The following is an 18,093-nucleotide window of genomic DNA, read 5'->3' on the forward strand; positions in this document are numbered from 1 at the left end:
GAAAGAACACTTTGGAAGGAACTAAATGGATATGCTTTCTCCTTTATTGTTTTTAATTGAGGGGAAAAACCTAATAAATATTCTTGATTTGTGAACTGAAAACTAGTTGTAGTTCTGCAGCCAGACCTGTAACGTTCCCAATTTCATACATCACAGCAGTAAATTTTCAAGACCACATAGAAGATTTTATTCTTCAGTTCAGTTGCCTCTGCACAGTGCTGTCTCTTGATAAGCTCCTTTTGCAAGTGCAAATCAAAGAAATCCTTCACATTTTGACCTTTATGTGTGTGTGTACTAACTGCAAAACAAAAGTTCATAAAAATTAAGTGATAAAAATTAAGTGAACAAAACATGAATATGCATGAACATAATTCTCTCTTACTGGAGGAATTTGTCACACAACATCTTCACTATCACTGCTTTTGAAACAGTGAGAAATGAAATATATGAAATGTATATCAGGACATGATCTTTCCCAAATGAACCCAAATATGTGTTACCTCCAGGTATTTCTTGCTGCTGTTGAGTTCAGTCTTGCTACAAGGCTCTAAGCACAGCAAACTCTTTGTGTGTGAGCCCAATTTTAAACAAATACACATTCCCAGCAGAGTTTAGATTCTTGTATTTAAAGTGTTTTGCTGGGGCAGGGTAGGTACCTCACCCTGGTTTGTGCTGTAGGTCCTTCATTCTGCATAGTGGCATTTATGTTTTTGTCACCCAGGGCATCACGCAACAAATCCGAGAAGAAGAGGAGAGACCAGTTCAATGTCCTCATCAAAGAGCTTTGCACGATGCTGCAGGGCCACGGCCACCCTCTCAAGATGGACAAGTCCACAATACTGCAGAGGACCATCGACTTCCTACAGAAACAGAAAGGTACTGGAGGGTGCCGGCCCTGCAGCTGCCCAGCAGCCAGCTGCCACTCAGAAAATGCAAACTGTTCTTCCCAAGCATCTCAGATGCCACCCAGGCAGCACGTGAGCCTGAGTGAGGGGCAGAATAAGGCAGGAGGTGGCTAGGGCTGAGTACATTGCTGTATTCATATACATTGCTGACTAGTTGAACATAGATTTGACAAGATGCAGTGCTGTGTGATTTTTGCTGTGGATACATCATTACCCTCACTGGCCTCCACATCCTCTGGCCTGCTTTGTGCACTCCCAAACAGAAAAGCTGAGGAACAGCACCCATTACAAAAGTCAAAGGAGAGAGTGTTCCATGCCAACTCCCCAGGTCTCTTGGATTAGGAGATTAAAACCTGTCCTGCTGCCTGGGCACTCACAAGAGCAGCTTGTGAAACATCTCCAGAATTGAAAGAAACAGCTCCAGAATTGCAGACACCCTTTGCTCACAGGGATGCTCTACTACTCTAAAATTAGCCCATTGATCTTAATTTTTTAAGGTTGTCTTCAGGCCACCTCAAATGTCTCAATTTCCCTTTCTTGATTTCTAATGCATTTGTATCACGATAGCATGGAAAATCACTGTTGCATGCAAGAAGGCTTTGTGTGAAGAATGATATGAGCATGATTCCTCTAACAGCCTCTTTAAAGAAATCTAGTGTTACTTGAAAATGAAAAAAATATCCAAGTAGCATGACTCATGTTGCTTTTTTGATATTTTCTCTTTAAGAAATCACAGCACAGACAGAAGCCTGTCAGATTAGACAAGACTGGAAGCCTTCATTTCTTAGCAACGAGGAGTTCACCCAGTTGATGTTAGAGGTAAGAAGAAATTAAATAGATTAGTGAGAGATAATCAGTTCAGTGGAGTAGTTCAGGGATATACAGTTCTTCTTCACCTGTAGGTCCCAATGTTGTACTAAATGCTTTGCAGACACAGAATTAAAAATAATGTTGTTTCCCCTTGAAGATAAATGGCTTTTCGTTTGGGAATCAGAACTGATTTGGCCTGATGAGAGAGGAAAAAGAGAATTTCCTTTTCTCAGAAGAGCTGCTAGAGCTGGCAGTTTTAGGAAAAACTTGAAAGGACCTGAAAAAAGCAGGGCAGCTCTGTGCCTCCCACATCCCATTAGCCAGGCAGCACTGCCTGTGCTGCCTCTGCAGCTGCTGCCTGCTCTGCTGTCCTCTCGATGGGAGTGCTGCCTCTTCTGCTTGAATTGCCTTAAGTGCATTCAGGAAAACAGCTCTTATACTCCCACCTCTAAAATGCTTTGCTGATCTAGAAACATCCCCCGAACCTACATTTCCCCCCTGGCTCTGGGTCTGTGCTGCTCCTCTGGCAGGGACATCTGCCCTGCGTGGGCAGCTGCTGCTCTTTGCCCCACCAAAATCAGGGTGTATGCTGGGCTGAGCTGGGAGGTGCTGCTGTGTCTTAGTTATTCCTTTTCATCAGGATGTCATGACTCACCTCTGGAAAAGTCTGTTCATTCTTTCTGGGAATCTCTCCTGCCAAACAAGCTAGCTTGCTCCAGCTGAATCAAAACAAATTCCCCCCTTAGATTGGAAGTGGTGGGGGAGAGCAAGCCCTGTAATTACTGCTGGCTTGCTGGACTCTGGGAGGCCACTGAATAATTTGCTTAAAATCAGTGGGTTTTTTCCAGAGAGGACTCAATTTGAGCAGAGGCAGGATCTCTCAGTGAGGTGGGGAGATGGTGAAGGCTGCATCTTTGGCTCCCTGTAGCAAAGCTGCAGAGCAGCCTAACAGTGTCTTTAGAAGAGCTGGCTTTGTGCACAGTGCTGATCGGCTATTAAACCTCCCAGATCTTGATGCTCGGGAAGAATAAGGACAGACACTGCATAAATGGTACAAGGAGATATTGTGAACAATAGGGAGGACACAATATCCAAGGGGAAGAGCACAGGCAGTAACTTAAAAGGGACAGAGAGGTTTAACTCTGAGACAGAAACCACTGTGAATGAGAAAGGGGAAACAGAACAAGCCTTAAAATTGTTTTGTCACTAACCTTACAAATCAGTGCTTTAAGCAAGATAAATAAGGCTTTAGATCCTTTTCATATTGTCCATAAACTGCTAAAAATACATAATTGTATAATTTTTCTGTCTCTGCTTATCCATCCACAAAGCTGGATTTGCCATGATGATATCTGACATCTCCTTACGCACTGAGTTTGCTAACTATTGTGTAATTCAGAGCACATAATGAAGTGACTGAAGTCAGCAGGATTGTGTGGGTGTTGAAATTCTAAGCATCACTGTCTCACTTCATGTTAAATAAATACTCACTGGGTGAAAAATACAAGTCAATTTAATAACAATGAGAATGAGAAAATAAGAATATAAAAAGAATGTTGAATTAGACAGCCTGTGTAATTTTTATTTTTCCACATTGAGCTGTCATTTCTTTGATTAATTTGTGCTAGGTTTAAGCTGTTAGAAGCATCACTAAAGAAGCAATGAGTCTAAAATATTTTAAGTTTTTCCATTGCATAATTCTGTTTTGCTTTTGGTTTTTTTTCTTTTTTTTTCTGCCTCTTATCATTAGGCACTAGATGGCTTTCTCATTGCTCTTACCACTGATGGGATTATTATTTATGTATCTGATAGTGTTTCATCTCTGCTAGGACACTTACCGGTAAGTTCTGACCATGCAATACACTGATGGCTCATTCCCCTCCTTGGTGTAAATCAGTCAATGCAGGGCTGGGGATTGATTTTGTCCAACCAAAGAGGGAGCTGACTGTGGGTGGGAGGTCAACCAAGAAACTCTTGTGGAGTTTCTCAAGTTCCTGTGAATAAGAGATTCTCTCCCAGGGTCTGTGAGTTAGCTTGAAAAAAACCCCAACTGTACAAAATCAATGTACTCATAGCTTATCACTTGGCTATCCATCTAAAGGTCTGGGAGGTGTTTGACCCACCAGGTTAATGGAAAATTTTATGATTGTGAAATAAGTGCTGGAGCTCTTCTTAGATAATGTAAATATTATTTCAGAACTGAATCTATGCTCTTTGAATGACATTGGGTTTTTCTACTTTGAGCCCACAGTCTTTAGTAACAAATGTGTGGCCTCAGAATGTTCTGGGAGAACTTCTAGAAGCTATTTAGTTATCAGGTGCAGAAATTTCAGCTTGGCCCCTCAAAAACATTTTTCTCTTTATTTGGTGCCAAGCATGAAGCACCAAGGATGCCCTATATGAGGGAAAAGTCAAGCACGCAGTTACCTGAATGTCATGTGTGCAAAGAACAAATCTGTGCTGACATTTTGGTAGAACCCCTTTAGTCAGGATGCGTGGGCTGATGAGCACTGAATCACTTGCAGGTCAAGCTGATTTTGCCAGATGTTCAGCCTAGAGGACAAATGGAGGATGTAGGGAGGAGCTCTCCTTCTTCTGTGTTGTGCTTTTAAAGAAAAATGTTTCACTTCTTATCACATTATATTCCTGTGGTACCAGGGTTTCTTCTCCAGCCTGTATCTGTCTGAACTGAAGGGCAACCTCTGGGACTCATTCAACCTTTTGCAAATGGATAGTGATCCTGGGGTAAAATAGTCTAAGGGTTACATTCCGCCCTAGATACATCTGCAGATTGACTGGGCTTCCTTGTCTTAGGCATCCGCAGCAGACCGGCGGTGTCTGTGCTCTGCTGAGGGGTGAAAAGGCATGTGGTTGTGTCAGGCTGTACTGCTGAACATGACAAAGCATTCTTTTGTATCAGTCAGATTTGGTGGACCAAAATATATTAAACTTTCTGCCTGAGGGGGAGCAGAGCGAGGTGTACAAGCTACTTTCTCCACATGTGCTCATGACAGATCCTGTTGCAGCTGATTTTCTAAATGGTAAGCTCTGCTCTTGTCTGTTGGTCAGAGAAGTTTGCCAAAGGTAAACAGCTCCCAGGGAAGTCTGCACAGAGCTCTCCAGCTGGCTCCTGCCTGCCACTTCTGTTTTGCTGTATTTGTGGGTTTTAGTGCATCACATCTCTAATGTTCCTGTGTGCTCCCAGTAGTTGCTCTTTGATTAGGACAGTCTTTGTTTTACCATCTGTTTTGCCCCTTGGATGGTAGATGCTTTTCCTCAGATGAGATGCTAGACTAGCCCTGAAAAAGAAGTGAGGGCTCAAGGGAAAAAAAATTGGAGATATCCCAAACAGTTTTGGCAGAGCTGTTATTCTTTAGGAAGCTTGCATATCTCAGGACACAAGAGGAGCCCTAATGTAACTTAAGCAAAGCCTTCCTATCTGAGCAGTCTGTCTGGATCTGTACTGCTGGCTGCTGTCCCATGTCCCTTCCCCTCTGAAAATGTCCCCAGAACCAGAGCAGGCAACCCCTGTGTTTCATTAATTAATGTTTCAGCCTGTGCTGAGCCCCCACCCCTTTCTCAGTGGGTTTGGCAAGGCCACCGAGCAGACTGGGCTCCCCTCCCTGCTGCCCCATAAGCACCAGTGGGAGCTGAGCATCCTGATGGTGCTCTGAGCACCCTGATGATGCTCTGAGCATCCCTGATGGTGCTCTGAGCACCCTGATGATGCTCTGAGCACCCTGATGGTGCTCTGAGCACCCTGATGATGCTCTGAGTACCCTGATGGTGCTGTAAGCACCCTGATGATGCTCTGAGCAGCCTGATGATCTGTGAGCACCCTGATGATGCTCTGAGCACCCTGATGATGCTCTGAGCAGCCTGATGATCTGTGAGCACCCTGATGATGCTCTGAGCACCCTGATGATGCTCTGAGCAGCCTGATGATGCTCTGCCTGGGGGTGGTTTTCCTCAGGCTGAAGGCTGTGTGGTCTAATCCATAGAGTTCAGACTTGAGGCAGAAAACTGGTTTAGAGTTTGGCACAGTGCCCTCCACTGTTAATGGAAGGGCTTAGGGTGAGTTCAGTGCCCTTTGGTCCTACTGAGCAGTGCCAGAGCAGAGTACTGCAATACCAGTACCTGCTCTGCATGAAATCCTACATCCATGAAGTCATGGAAAATCCTGCTGACCACTGCAGCCAGGGCTTCACACTCAGCTTACTGGGGTGGGTGCAAAGACAGGCAAAAAGGGTGAGAATACATTTCCTTAAGTAGAAACAGATGATAATTGCTCCTAGTAGTTATATATTTACTTCTGGGCATCAGAAGCTTCCCAGCAGGGTGTGCTCAGATACCACTTGGTAGATAAATCAAATATGTGTGTGAGCTAAAGTGCAGATGTCTAATAATATCGTCTGTGTCTCCCTCTCTTTCTTTCATTTCAGCAGAAAAACAAATAGAGTTTTGTTGCCATTTAGCAAGAGGCAGCTTAGATCCAAATGAACCCCTGATGTATGAATATGTGAAATTTGTAGTGGATTTTAAATATTTTACTCATGGTAAGTTACTGTTCCAGCCTACCTTTGTCTCTCCACCTCTCTCCTTTAAATTATCTTGATCTGTAGCATCTTAAAGGCTCCATTTCTGCTGAAAATGCCCCATAATTGTCAGGGATGGAATGAGCTGTGCATGCATTGGCTATGTTTTTCATGCAAAAATGGTGGGGAGTCTGTTGATCTGAGGAGTGCACTCTCCTGCATGTTGTGCCTAGAGCTGATACCAGACTGAAAATACATCTGTTTGACCCACTGCCAATTGTAAAGCAGCCTACTTATTCAAATAGCCAGTAAAATACGGCATTCTGTTTCACTTGTGGCAGTGAAATAACACTTTACAGAGATTAAGTACTTTGAGGTGCCTGTAAAATCCTGAATCTTGCAAATGTTGGCCTGGAGAAAGACTGACAGGGACACTGCAGCTGCACACTGTGAGCTGCTCCAAGCTTACAAAGCTGCCCCGAAGCCATGGGCAGGTTACAGCTGTGTAACGTGGAGCCTGCAGGGTCGTGCTTCAGATGACACCGGCATGGAGCAGTGTGGCATCACCCTGTGGGCAGCAGGACTTTGCTGCTGGGTTTCTTCAGTCACTCTACCTGTCTTAACAGAGAAGAAACCTCTCCTTCCTCTTCTTCTTAAATAAATTGTCTGGTTGTTCCTAGTGCCTACACCCTCCTGTAATGGCTTTGAGTCAGCTATTGCACGGGCTTTCAGGTCAGCCACGGAGGAGCAGATCTGCCTGGTAGCCACCGTTCGCCTGGTCACGCCGCAGTTCCTGAAGGTGAGCCGAGCTGCAGCACTGCCTGGGCACCCCGCCAGCAGCAGGGCCAGCAGCACAGCGTTAGCAGGGGAGAGGGGACATGCTGGGAGTGGGAGATGGCATAAGGATGTACTTTGGAAAGATAAGGGGTGAAGCAGGAGCTGCTTTTGAGAAGAGGTGGTTTTGTGGTGGGGTGTCTCCTGGGAAGCTCCAGGACAAGGTGACCAGCTACACCACCTGGGCATTTGCAGCCTTCAGAATCGTGCATCCACCACTCCTTTGTGTGAGGATCTGCATCTTGAAACATTGAAAATGTGTGTCATGGCCTCTTGCTGCTGGTCTGTAAATGTCCCATGGCACTGATAACAGCCCTAGGTGCTGCTTGCTCAAGAGGGCATTAGCCAGCTCAGTTAGGGGCTGGACTTGGAGCTGTCATCCATATTCAAGTACCAGTATTTGCAAAAAGCTGGGGAATTTTGCCTAGAGAGTGCAAGATGAGACTGGCTATTTATCCTAGCTCTGAAGTTCAGCTCAAGGTAAACTATTCAGCCATTTTTCATCAGTTCATAAACAAGTCTTACACATTCCTTAGAGGAAAATAAGTCAAGTGCTTTAAAAGCACTGTATTTTGCTATGGTTTATTATATAAACAAGATGCGTGCTAGGTTTTGATAGCAGGCTCCTTTTGTCATTTCACAGAATTAAATGTGTGAATGTATGTGCTCTTTTGCAGGAGCTCTGCAACGTTGAAGAGCCATGTGAAGAATTTACATCGAGGCATAGTTTAGAATGGAAGTTTTTATTCTTGGACCACAGGTAAGAGATTTTGGTTTAGTCACTGAAGAATAAATAAACTGTAGTTTAAAAATAGAAAACCTTGTATACCTATTGCCTGAGATCCCAAATGGAATAGTTCTAATTACAGGCAACTTAGTAGGTAGCAGTACTCTGAACTTAGCTATTAGGCATCCTTAAATGCTTCACTATTTTCCACATTTTAGGCAAGTGAGAAACCATGGAAAATGTCTAGAAAAGTGTTTATCTCCTAACAAGGTAATAAATCATTGAAAGTGAGCAGTGTGGATCCCAATACATTCCCCATATTGGTTTAGCTCCTCTGTTCTACAAGTACAGCTTCCAGGAATCCTTCTAAATATTTTCCTGTGTCAATAAACTTTTGGCTTTTCACCTTGAGAAATTATAGAATTTCTAAAACCAAGATAAAAAACAGTGGATTTTATCATTTAATTGTAGATTAGTTTCTGACAATGCAATATGGTGGAGTAGAATTCAGCTTGGTGAATGAAAAAGACTGGAACCAGTTTATTAAGCTGCTTAATTTAGGATTAATTTTCTTCAAAAGAAGCTGGAGGGTTTTATTCACTCTCTTACTTCTCTGTATTTGACATATGTGCATAAGCACATTGCAAAATCCTACCCTCCTCATTACCCCTCCTCTTGTGAGCTGTGCAAAGGTAGTCATTACTGAAAACAGAAGACTAGTAAATAAGGCTCTAAAGAAAAAAAATATTGGTGAGGAAAAAATCTAAATACCATCTCCACATTTAGAGCAAGAAAGAGGGAGAGCAAATAAAAATGAGTAATAGCTCTCATTTATATAGAACAGAAGGCGTGTGCCACACATCATACCTTGAAGCATGGAGGAACTGACCCTGCAACACCCCTACAATTTGTGGTTTGGGACAGTCAGATAATTATTAATTCAGATGAGATCTTGCTGGAGTGGCTTTGTTAGACTTTAATTGGCCTGTCTGATAAAGCACATTTTTAGAATCAGCTGATTAATGTTAAGATTTGTAAAAGAGCCCTAAGCCCCTCACGTCACTGATGAAGCGAGCTGCTTTTCCACAGGGCTGTGTCCCAGCAGCTCCTGTGAAAAAGGTGAGCAGGAGCTACTTTGAAACTTGTCAAAGAGTCTTCTGATGAATGTGGGTTATGACTCAGAGAGGAATCTCTGCTGGGTGCTTGCAGACACTCCAGTCCCACTGATATTCCCAGAGAGGAAGCCGTTGCTACTGAGAGGAAATTAAGATGATGCAGATGCTGAGGCAGAGTTTGTGACAGATGCAAGCAGTGAGCTCAGACCCAAGAATGAGCAGGAGATTGTGGGAGTTGTCTGATTTATTCACTGATCCCAAGCTCTCTCCAGTACAATCTGCAGGACACTGGGAAATGTTGCTGTTTCTTGCTGATTTGCATCACCACAGGCTGCCTGACACTGAGGTGTGCCTTCAGCAGGGGCAGAGGGCACCCAGCAGAAGCTGGAATCAGGACCTTTGCTGTCATGATCACAACTCAAATCAGAGTAAAGATAGATGCAATAAAAATGTTCCATAAATGTGGATAAACATGAGAAAAATAGGAAAAATATATTCTGTCTCTATGTAAATATGTGTATAGGAAGAGAAACCCACCAGCTTCGATAATGATTTGTTTCTCTTCTGCACTGTGGCACTGTTCTTTTTTTCCCTTCATTTATTAAAAGACTGCACCCAAAAGACTCTCTGAAGACTGTGCATTCCCATTTGCACAGCAAGCTGCAGATCTCAGGACTGGAACTTAAGCTAACAAGACACTTGTAAATTGCTCCACAAGGCATCTTCTGCTAAATGACAGATGAGGAGCATTTTGTGGTTTCTTTATTTTATGAAGAGCTCTGGTGATATTCAGGAAAGCATAATACTTTCCTGATCAGCTTAAATGTTTATCTGATGTGCATCTGAAAGACACTATTGTCTTGAATATAAGCATGTCATTAAAAGTAGGAGAAACAGTGATGCATTCTGCCAAAGAGACAGCAAGGACACTTTAATAAATACACATATTATCATCATTAACAGAAATCTGGGTCACATGAAGAAAAGGAACAGAGTGCTATGAAAAGTTACTGAAATAAATAAAGCTGTATTGTGGCAGAGAGCACGGTGTGTTCAGCACATTCTGTTCCAAGGGGTTTGCTGTCAGGTGGAGGCCTGGCTCTCCCAGCTGACCCTTGTGTGGGACTCAGGAGCTCTGACACACCTTGCTCCTCCTGGGACTGCTCTTTGGCAGCTTGTCCTGCTCCCCCCATTCCCTGGTGCCAGACTGCCCACGCTGTGGGGAGGAGGGAGGTTGCAGACCTGCCTGGGCTCTCTGTGGCTGGATAACCTGTGCCCACTGCGTCTCTCAAGAGGAAAAATGCGGAGCTGGCTGGCTCAGCCAAGAGAGAATTTCACACAGTAATAACCAAGAAACTCAGGACTGATCCGTCCAAATCCATGTGTCATACACTGAAATAGCTTTTTCCTCATAGTTTTGGCCACATTATGGCCTTCTTCCTTAAGGGCACTCAGCTGACCAGGAGAGGGGCAGGTTTGATAGGCACCATCACCTTCAGCCTGCCCATTTTGAGTTATTTACCTTTTTGCCCTGTTCCTGAGAAACAAACTGAACTTGGCAGGTGAACACAGCACATCCTGCAGCCACCTCAGCACAGGTCCTGCCTCTCTGAATGCTTGAGCTGGTGCAGGCAGGGTTGTACCTGAGCCCTGGCAGATGGAGAGTGATGTGCTGATACAGGGAGCAGAGACAAAACCAGCGGTTTTCTCCCCACATTTCAGTGCTGTTTCATAATCATAAGCTTTCAGGCTCTAGTGAAGGCTGTGTTAGGATACCTGCTTTAAAAAAAATATCTCATGTTTTGCCTAGAAAAAGGAAAATCTAGAATTCATACCAGAATAGTGAGGTAAGTCATTGCAATGTGCCTATCTAAATGCTTCATCAATTCCTTCTCTACCAAGCAAAGCACAATCAGCCCTAAATCAGCCCCATGCCTATTGCTATCTGCACTACCAGCACAGAAAGTTTTGTTGGCTGTAGTTTCCCAAGCTTTTCCAGGGGAGCAATTACTTTTTCCCAAGCTGGTCCTGGCACACACTGCAGCTTCCCACTTATTCTCTCTTCCACAGTTACTACCCAGATGACACTTACATCCAACCTACTGGATAATTTTACTCTAGCTCCAAGTTGTTATGTGCAGGATCAGCCATAGCATTTCCCAAGCTGTCTCACAAGCATCCTTAATGAATTGAGTCACTCACATATGTACATGCCTTTCTCTACACCCACATAATGAATAGGCTGTGAAACAGTAAACACACACCTTTTCATTTTCTCAATTTTTACCTCTCCCTCGCAGTCGGCTTTTTTTGTTTGTATGTGAAAATGCATCACTGCCTATATGAAAGCCCACTCCAGATTTCCCTGCCAAGTGAACGATGGAGTTTGTTGCTGGTATCACAGCTTATCTGCCGGGATGTCAAAGAGTCAAGTTTTGTGCTCACTCCCTGCTCTTTGCTTCCTTCCTAGGGCTCCACCTATTATAGGATATTTACCCTTTGAGGTTCTGGGAACGTCAGGGTATGATTACTACCACGCAGATGACCTGGAGCTTCTTGCTAGGTGCCATGAACACTGTAAGTTGCCCTGCCTCTGTAATGTGTCTGTCTCTGATCTCCTTTGTCATTTGTGCAAAACCTTTTACTGTCATTGCAAAAGGCTTCTTCTTCAGGGACATGCAGGAGCTCTCCCTTTCCATGACAGACTGTCACAGCTGACACTTACCTGGGAGGTTGGAATCTGCAGAATTCCCTCAGATCAGGAGCTGTTAGTGCAGGTTTCCTAAATTGGCAGATACATTGTTTGAGCACAGGCTGTCTCAGAGTGAAATGAGATTAAAAGACTGGGAGTCAGAACTGTCCCCCCTCTGCCCTGCGAGTTTTGTTGATTTGTCACAGCTCAGGGGGTCTTGCCATTCCCCTGGGCTCTGGAGTTACCCAGGAGGCTCAGCTCACCAAAACACCTTTTGAGAGCATCATTTGGATCGCCTGCCTGTGCAATTAGGTGTTGTGAACCTCACTTACTCATTAGTAAAATGCTTCTGGAGATTCAGAATTATTTTACATACAGAAGTACTGAACACAGTTTCCCTGTGGGTGAAGATGGCTCATGTTTGGTCAACCTGAAAGGAAAACAACGAAGCAGAAGAGTCAAGTTCAGGCTAATGTGTGAACAGCAAAGAAGGTCCATGAAATTTATTTTCATGCAAGGAGAAATAGTGTGGCCTGTCAGAGGCAGGGCAGAAGGAGAACTCACCTGGTTTCCACGGCAGTGCAGCCCAGTGCTGAAGAACCATGTCCTGCTGAGGCTGGAGCTGACGTGAGGAAGGGCAGAAGGTGTCTGCAGGTGGGGTCTACTCTTAGCAGTGTGCAGATCCTACCAGATGTGAGATGCTTTATCCCCAGGACCCAGATTTTTCTATCTTATTGGGTGCATTTCAGACTGAGATATTGAGCCAGAGTTATGTGGGTCCTGTGGTGGTTTTTCATTGCCAAGCACTGCAATGAAACATAACCAATACTTTGTAAAATGCATCTAGGTAATCAGGTATTTTGCTAAGAAGTATTACTTACAGGTTTCTTGTGGGGGACACTGTCTGTCTCTCTGCTACCTCCACTTGAGAGGAAAGTGTTTTGTTCAAAGGAAACAAGGACACCCCAGAGAGAGGAGCAAGCAGGATGCTGTAATTGCTCTGAGATGCAGAGCAGCACGAGGCTGGGACCAAGAAACTCCAGCAAGAAGCCCCACAGCCCACTGGAGAAAAGCTGCAAAGCACCCTCATCTCTACCACAAACCCTCTACCACTTACATATATGAGGAGCTGAGGGACCTAGAAGAGAATGGGGAAAAATACTTGTCTGCATGTCAAGATCCCCTGCTGCAGTTCCCTGCTGGCTGCTCTGCCCTGCCCAGCAAAGCACTGGGGCAGCAGGTGCCAGGGGTTTGCCTGGCTGAGCACACAGAGGAGGCTGTGACAGGGGGACACACAAGTGTCAAATGCAGCAAAAGTGAATATTCACAGAACATTTTAACTGCTCTCAAGTACAGTACTCCTTAGTGCTGTTTGCTTAAAAGACAGTTCAGATTTAAGTGGCCTTTTGGTAATGCATGTGCAGTTTGGTATAGACACACACTGTACTGAGAGTGGGTCAGATCATTCTGCAGAGAATCAATTTGATTATTTATATTCTGCATCTCTGTCATCCAGGCATTCCTCTTACCTATTAGAAGAATATTTTCACAACACACCTGTAGGAAAGATCTTTTCATTTTACTGCACAGGGAAACAAAGTAAAGTGCTGGCAAAGTGATTTAGAGAAGTTGCTTCAGGACATGTCTGCCAGGACTAGGAACTGAGGGATCCCCAGCATGTCATGTTAGCCAGAAAATGTCTACTAGGTGCTTCATCTAAAGCCCACCACTGTTAATGGGATCACTGAAGAAGTCAGTCCTGATATTTTAACAAAATAGAGGTGTGCAGGTGAATAAAAAAACTTTTGGGTTAGTGTGTTTTGCTAGGTTCCTAGCAAACATGGCATGTTTGTCATGTTGACACTTTGGGCAGACATCTTGCCTCCTGTAGAGTGAAATGGGTTTGTTTAAATCATGTTTGTATTTTACTTTTCATTAATTGTGGGTACTTTAAGTGAGCATGTTTCATTTTGCACTCCCAGCAGTCTGGAAAAATTAATGTGGTTATTTAATGTAGTTCCCTTCACTATTTTCCAGCTGTATTACAGCACCTGAGATTTTTCTGGACATAGCCTGATAATACATACCAGGTTGGAGTAGGCCAGCTCTTAAAAGAAAGCTCTCAGTTGAAACTCCACTATCTTGTTGTTTTGTGCCATTATTAGGATTCTTACTTCACATCTTCAGTCTTTGAAATGCATTCTCATGTACTAATGAAAGGCAAATAATTTGTTTAATTAATGTTATTTATGCTTATTTCAGGGAGCCCATAAGTTATAAGAATGTAGCTAGTTATATAATTACACCAGTTATAAGAGAAATCTCAAAATAGCAAAAGGCACTCCTGAAAGTCAGCAGGAATGACCCCAGACAATGATACATGGTTATGTATCATCTGTCTTGTTTATAAAGCTCATGAACCATTTTAGCACTGCCCCAGTCTGGGAGAGGGGTGTGGGACTGAATGCTGATTAAATCACCTTTGCAACATAAAATCCCTGTTTGCTATAAATTGCTTTCTCTTTTTGTTAAACAGTGATGCAGTTTGGAAAAGGAAAATCCTGTTACTACCGGTTCCTGACCAAAGGGCAGCAGTGGATATGGCTGCAGACACACTACTACATCACCTACCACCAGTGGAACTCCAAGCCTGAGTTCATTGTTTGCACTCACCTGGTAGTTAGGTAGGAGCCAGCACCAAACTCTTCACAGTGTGTTATGTCTCAGTGTTCAGCCACTGCTTTTTCCTTCTGACAGGGAATATGTGTTTTATTTACCTATTTACTCTTTTCTTTTCTTTCCTTTTTTTTTTTTTTTTTTTAACTGATCTCAAAGCCTGGAAGCCAGTTTTGGCTAAATCTATTGGTGTGTTACATTCCCCTTTTGTCCCTAGTGATGACATGGCCATAGAAAGAATTAAAGCTGTTGGGAATCAGAGGTATCTTTCTGGGCATAAATGAGATCATGTAACTCCTACAAAACCTTTTGATCAGAGCCTTAAGTATTTATGACTTGAAGTTAGCTGCTGGCTTGCTGGCCTTATTCCTCACCCAAATCCAGCCCTGGATCCCCCCCTAGTGGGAAGCTGCCTGTGCTGAGTTGCAGCCCGTGCTTGAAGGCAGTGCATGTGTAGGATGCTCTGTGATACAGAGCTCCTTGAGTGAGCCAGAGTGATGCTCTTGCTCACTGTATTTTTTGTAGTGTCAAGAATCAAATTTTTTTCTGGTCCCTCTCTTTTTCTGTCAAACGTCTGGAAGAGCAAACACTAATAAATGTGAAATATATGAGTCTGTTAGAGTGAGCCAGAGGAGGGCCTTGAAGATGCTCAGAGGGCTGGAGCACCTCTCCTGTGAAGAAAGGAAGAGAGAGCTGGAGTTGTTCAGCCTGGAGAAGAAAAGGCTCGAGAGAAACCTTAGAGCCTCCTCCAGTGCCTAAGGGAGCTCCAAGAGATCTGGAGAAGGAGTTGTGGAACAAGGGGGAATGGCTTTAAACTGTCAGAGACAGGTTTAGATTAGATCTTAGGTAGAAATTCTTCCCTATGAGAGTGGTGAGGCACTGGAAGCCCAGAGAAGCTGTGGCTGCCCCATCCCTGGAAATATTCAAGGCCAGGTTGGCTGGGGCCCTGAACACCCTGGTCTAGTTGTGGGTGTTCTGCCCACAGTAGAGGGCTTGGAACCAGATAATTTTAAGGTCCATTTCAACCCAAATTCTGTTGATTCTGATTCTGTCATCTGTGTTATAAACTACATATGAAGTGTTAACATAAGCAAATGTTACACAGAGAGATTGCTTCTCAGTTATCTTACTTCTGCCATCCTTCAGGGAATTCAGCTTCACTTTAAGGGCTGAATTTATTGTGCATGAACTTGTTTCTTCTTTCTGCTTCCAGTGCCTCTTAAACCTAACAATGTAGTCCTAAATAGATTTTGAAGTTCAATTCTGTCTCAGATAGTTAAGGCTTAAAGTATGTTACTGAAGCACATGAGTTAAAATGTTCTTTCAGGAAATTTCATTACCACAATTATATAAGTGAGGTTGGTTCAGCAACTTCTCTTGCCTCCCACAAAGGTTGCAGCTCATTAATATTTCATCACTCTAAAGTCTGGCAGCTCTCAGTGCCCACGATGCATGAGCACTCAGAGAGTCTTTGAAACATCCCCTCCAATTTATCCCAATGGTGAATCATGGGGCATTTGTTACTGTAAATATTTCATTATTTCAGAGGGGGAAAAGTAAGTAAAGAAAATATACAATTCTAGAGGCACCTTTTAGGGGTTCCTGCACTTGTGCAGCTGCCTGTTTGTATTTGGAGCTTCCACTGGAGTGCAAGATGTTAACTCTGATGCATGCACAGAAGGAGGCACCTGCCCAAGGCACTGTCATAGGGATCACTGAACTACCATGCAAAAAAAAAAAAAAAAAGGATGCTTGTTCATCATCACGAAGCTAGAAAATGAATGTACACTAGTTGTGATAGGATACCTGCACAGAAGCTGTAAAATAATATTTTGTTGGGTTTGGGTGGTTTTTTGTTTGGGGTTTGTTTTTTGGGTTTTGTTTTGTTTTGTTTTGTTTTTTATTTTTGGGTTTTTTCAGTTATGCAGAAGTTCGGGCTGAGAGAAGACGAGATCTTGGCCTCGAAGAGTCATCAATTGAACTGGCATCCTCTTCTCTAAAGGTACCATGTTCCTTCACAGGTGAATGAGCAGATGTTTAAACCAAACTGAGTAACAGCTTACCAATCTGAGGGAAATATCTGTTCTTCTCCATTTTCTTTACTCTCATCTCATTCCAAGACTTGAACTGGGTCATGATTCAGGCTGAGAAGCTTTCTGGTGCATGGCTCCAAATTGTCCATGTTGGTTTAGGACAGGCTGGATGAGCTTTGAACTGCCTGATCTAGTGGCATGGCAGGGGGGTTGGAGCTAGGTGGTCTGTAACACCAAGTGTTCTCTGATTCCACAATAGCTGTGAATGCAGCAGTTGCATTGCTCTGTTCTGGTCCCTGTAATCTTGGACGCAACAACAGGTTAAAACCTGGACACAAACAACAGGTTAAACCACCTCAGCTCAGAAGCAGAGAAGTAGAGCTGGAGCTGGAGGCCAGATTGCTGTACCTGTGACCCTTAGCTAGGCACAGAGGATCCAGGAGTAGGGCAGTACCACAGGGTACCTGTTTTGCTTGTGCCAGCTCATCACTGATACTCAGATGAAGATGGGAAGGCAAGGGAAAACACCACTGTTCCCTGTCCCTTCCCAGTTATCTCTCTCCATCTCTTAGATGGATAAAGCTATTCCCCAGGTAGGACCTTCTGCAACCTCCCCTGCCACCACCACAAGGGAAAACACTTACCACTGCTCCCTGTCCCTTCCCAGTTATCTCTTTCCATCTCTTCGATGGATAAAACTATTCCCCAGGTAGGACCTTCTGCAACCTTCATTCATTCCCCTGCCACCACCCCCCAGTGCACCAGAGCCAGCCAGCTGTGACATCCCTGAAGAGATCAGGCAGAAAGAGGCTGACAAAAGCTTCTTTCCTGTTGCCCACAGCTCTGTGGGCAGGGGAGGAGGTTGGCCCAGCAGAGCTGGCCATGGGCAGCACTCCGCAGGGAGGAGCAGTCCTCCTGTGCTGCTGGCTGCCACCAGGTGGGTGCCCAGGCCGGGGCAGGCTCCTGTGTGCCCGCGGGCTCTGGGGCGAGCCCGGCTGGGTGCTGGGCACACCGAGGCGCTGCCTGTGTCTGCAGAGCAGGGCTCAAGGAGGCGGAGGTCCCTCCCGGGGCCGTCCCCTCCTGCTGACGGTGTCACCGCTTGTCTTTGCTCCCGCAGAGCCACAGCAGCTACCTGGACGTGGGGCAGTGCGGCAGCAGCCAGGACGCCAGCCGGGAGGGAGTGTCACTGTCCTCGCACAGCTCCCGGCGCTCCTCGCACACCACCCTGTCCGACTCCACCTGTAGGTGCCGGGCAGCGCCGCTGGGTGCCGGGCTGGGGAGCAGAGCGGCCCCGAAACACCGGGGCTGGGCTGGGAGTGACCAAGTCGGGCTGGGAGGGGAATGCTCAGCCCTGGGGTCGTGACAAGTCACAGAGCAGCGACAGAGGCACGGCCACCTGCCGCCTCTCCCTCTTAACCCATCCCCTGTGTGAGAGCCGGTTCCCCCGGGCCTGTCACCAGCTGGGGGTCATGGCTGTTTGCTGTGCTTCTGGGGACAAGAGGTGACTCGCCAGCTTGATTGAACCAAGCTCACTGAGCAAAGCTTTATGTTGGGATAATATCATTTTATTATGGGGTCTCTCACGTGAAGTCCCTGCAGAAAGAGCGCAGAAGGATGCCTGCCTTGCTGGCAGCTTCATCCCAGCTCCCATCAGTGCCCTCCTCCCCCTGGGGAGGCTGCAGGATGACTGAAGTGCTCTGTGTAGGGTCATGGGGAGGAAACTCAGGGGACTTTTCTTGCCGTGGGGAGTGATCTCATCCGGATAC

At 45.0% G+C, this 18,093-nt stretch overlaps 1 protein-coding gene across 5 annotated transcripts in view; it reads left to right on the forward strand.

The window, feature by feature from the left end:
• PASD1 (PAS domain containing repressor 1) overlaps positions 1 to 18,093 on the forward strand; it is a 56,824-nt gene that overhangs the window by 25,720 nt on the left and 13,011 nt on the right. For 4 of the 5 annotated variants that reach the window (XM_041396361.1, XM_041396365.1, XM_041396366.1 and 1 more), the window contains 11 exons: positions 722 to 876; positions 1,633 to 1,724; positions 3,466 to 3,555; positions 4,636 to 4,756; positions 6,158 to 6,271; positions 6,931 to 7,049; positions 7,762 to 7,844; positions 11,397 to 11,503; positions 14,155 to 14,302; positions 16,215 to 16,296; positions 17,445 to 17,568. In XM_041396361.1, coding sequence (XP_041252295.1) covers positions 722 to 876; positions 1,633 to 1,724; positions 3,466 to 3,555; positions 4,636 to 4,756; positions 6,158 to 6,271; positions 6,931 to 7,049; positions 7,762 to 7,844; positions 11,397 to 11,503; positions 14,155 to 14,302; positions 16,215 to 16,296; positions 17,445 to 17,568 — 1,235 coding nt within the window. The remainder of the gene's footprint in view (positions 1 to 721; positions 877 to 1,632; positions 1,725 to 3,465; positions 3,556 to 4,635; positions 4,757 to 6,157; positions 6,272 to 6,930; positions 7,050 to 7,761; positions 7,845 to 11,396; positions 11,504 to 14,154; positions 14,303 to 16,214; positions 16,297 to 17,444; positions 17,569 to 18,093) is intronic. The other variant, XM_041396364.1, reaches the window with a different exon arrangement.

This window comes from Onychostruthus taczanowskii, unplaced genomic scaffold (assembly GCF_017590055.1).
Source record: "Onychostruthus taczanowskii isolate IOZ18803 unplaced genomic scaffold, ASM1759005v1 scaffold13, whole genome shotgun sequence".
Lineage (NCBI taxonomy): Eukaryota > Metazoa > Chordata > Aves > Passeriformes > Passeridae > Onychostruthus > Onychostruthus taczanowskii.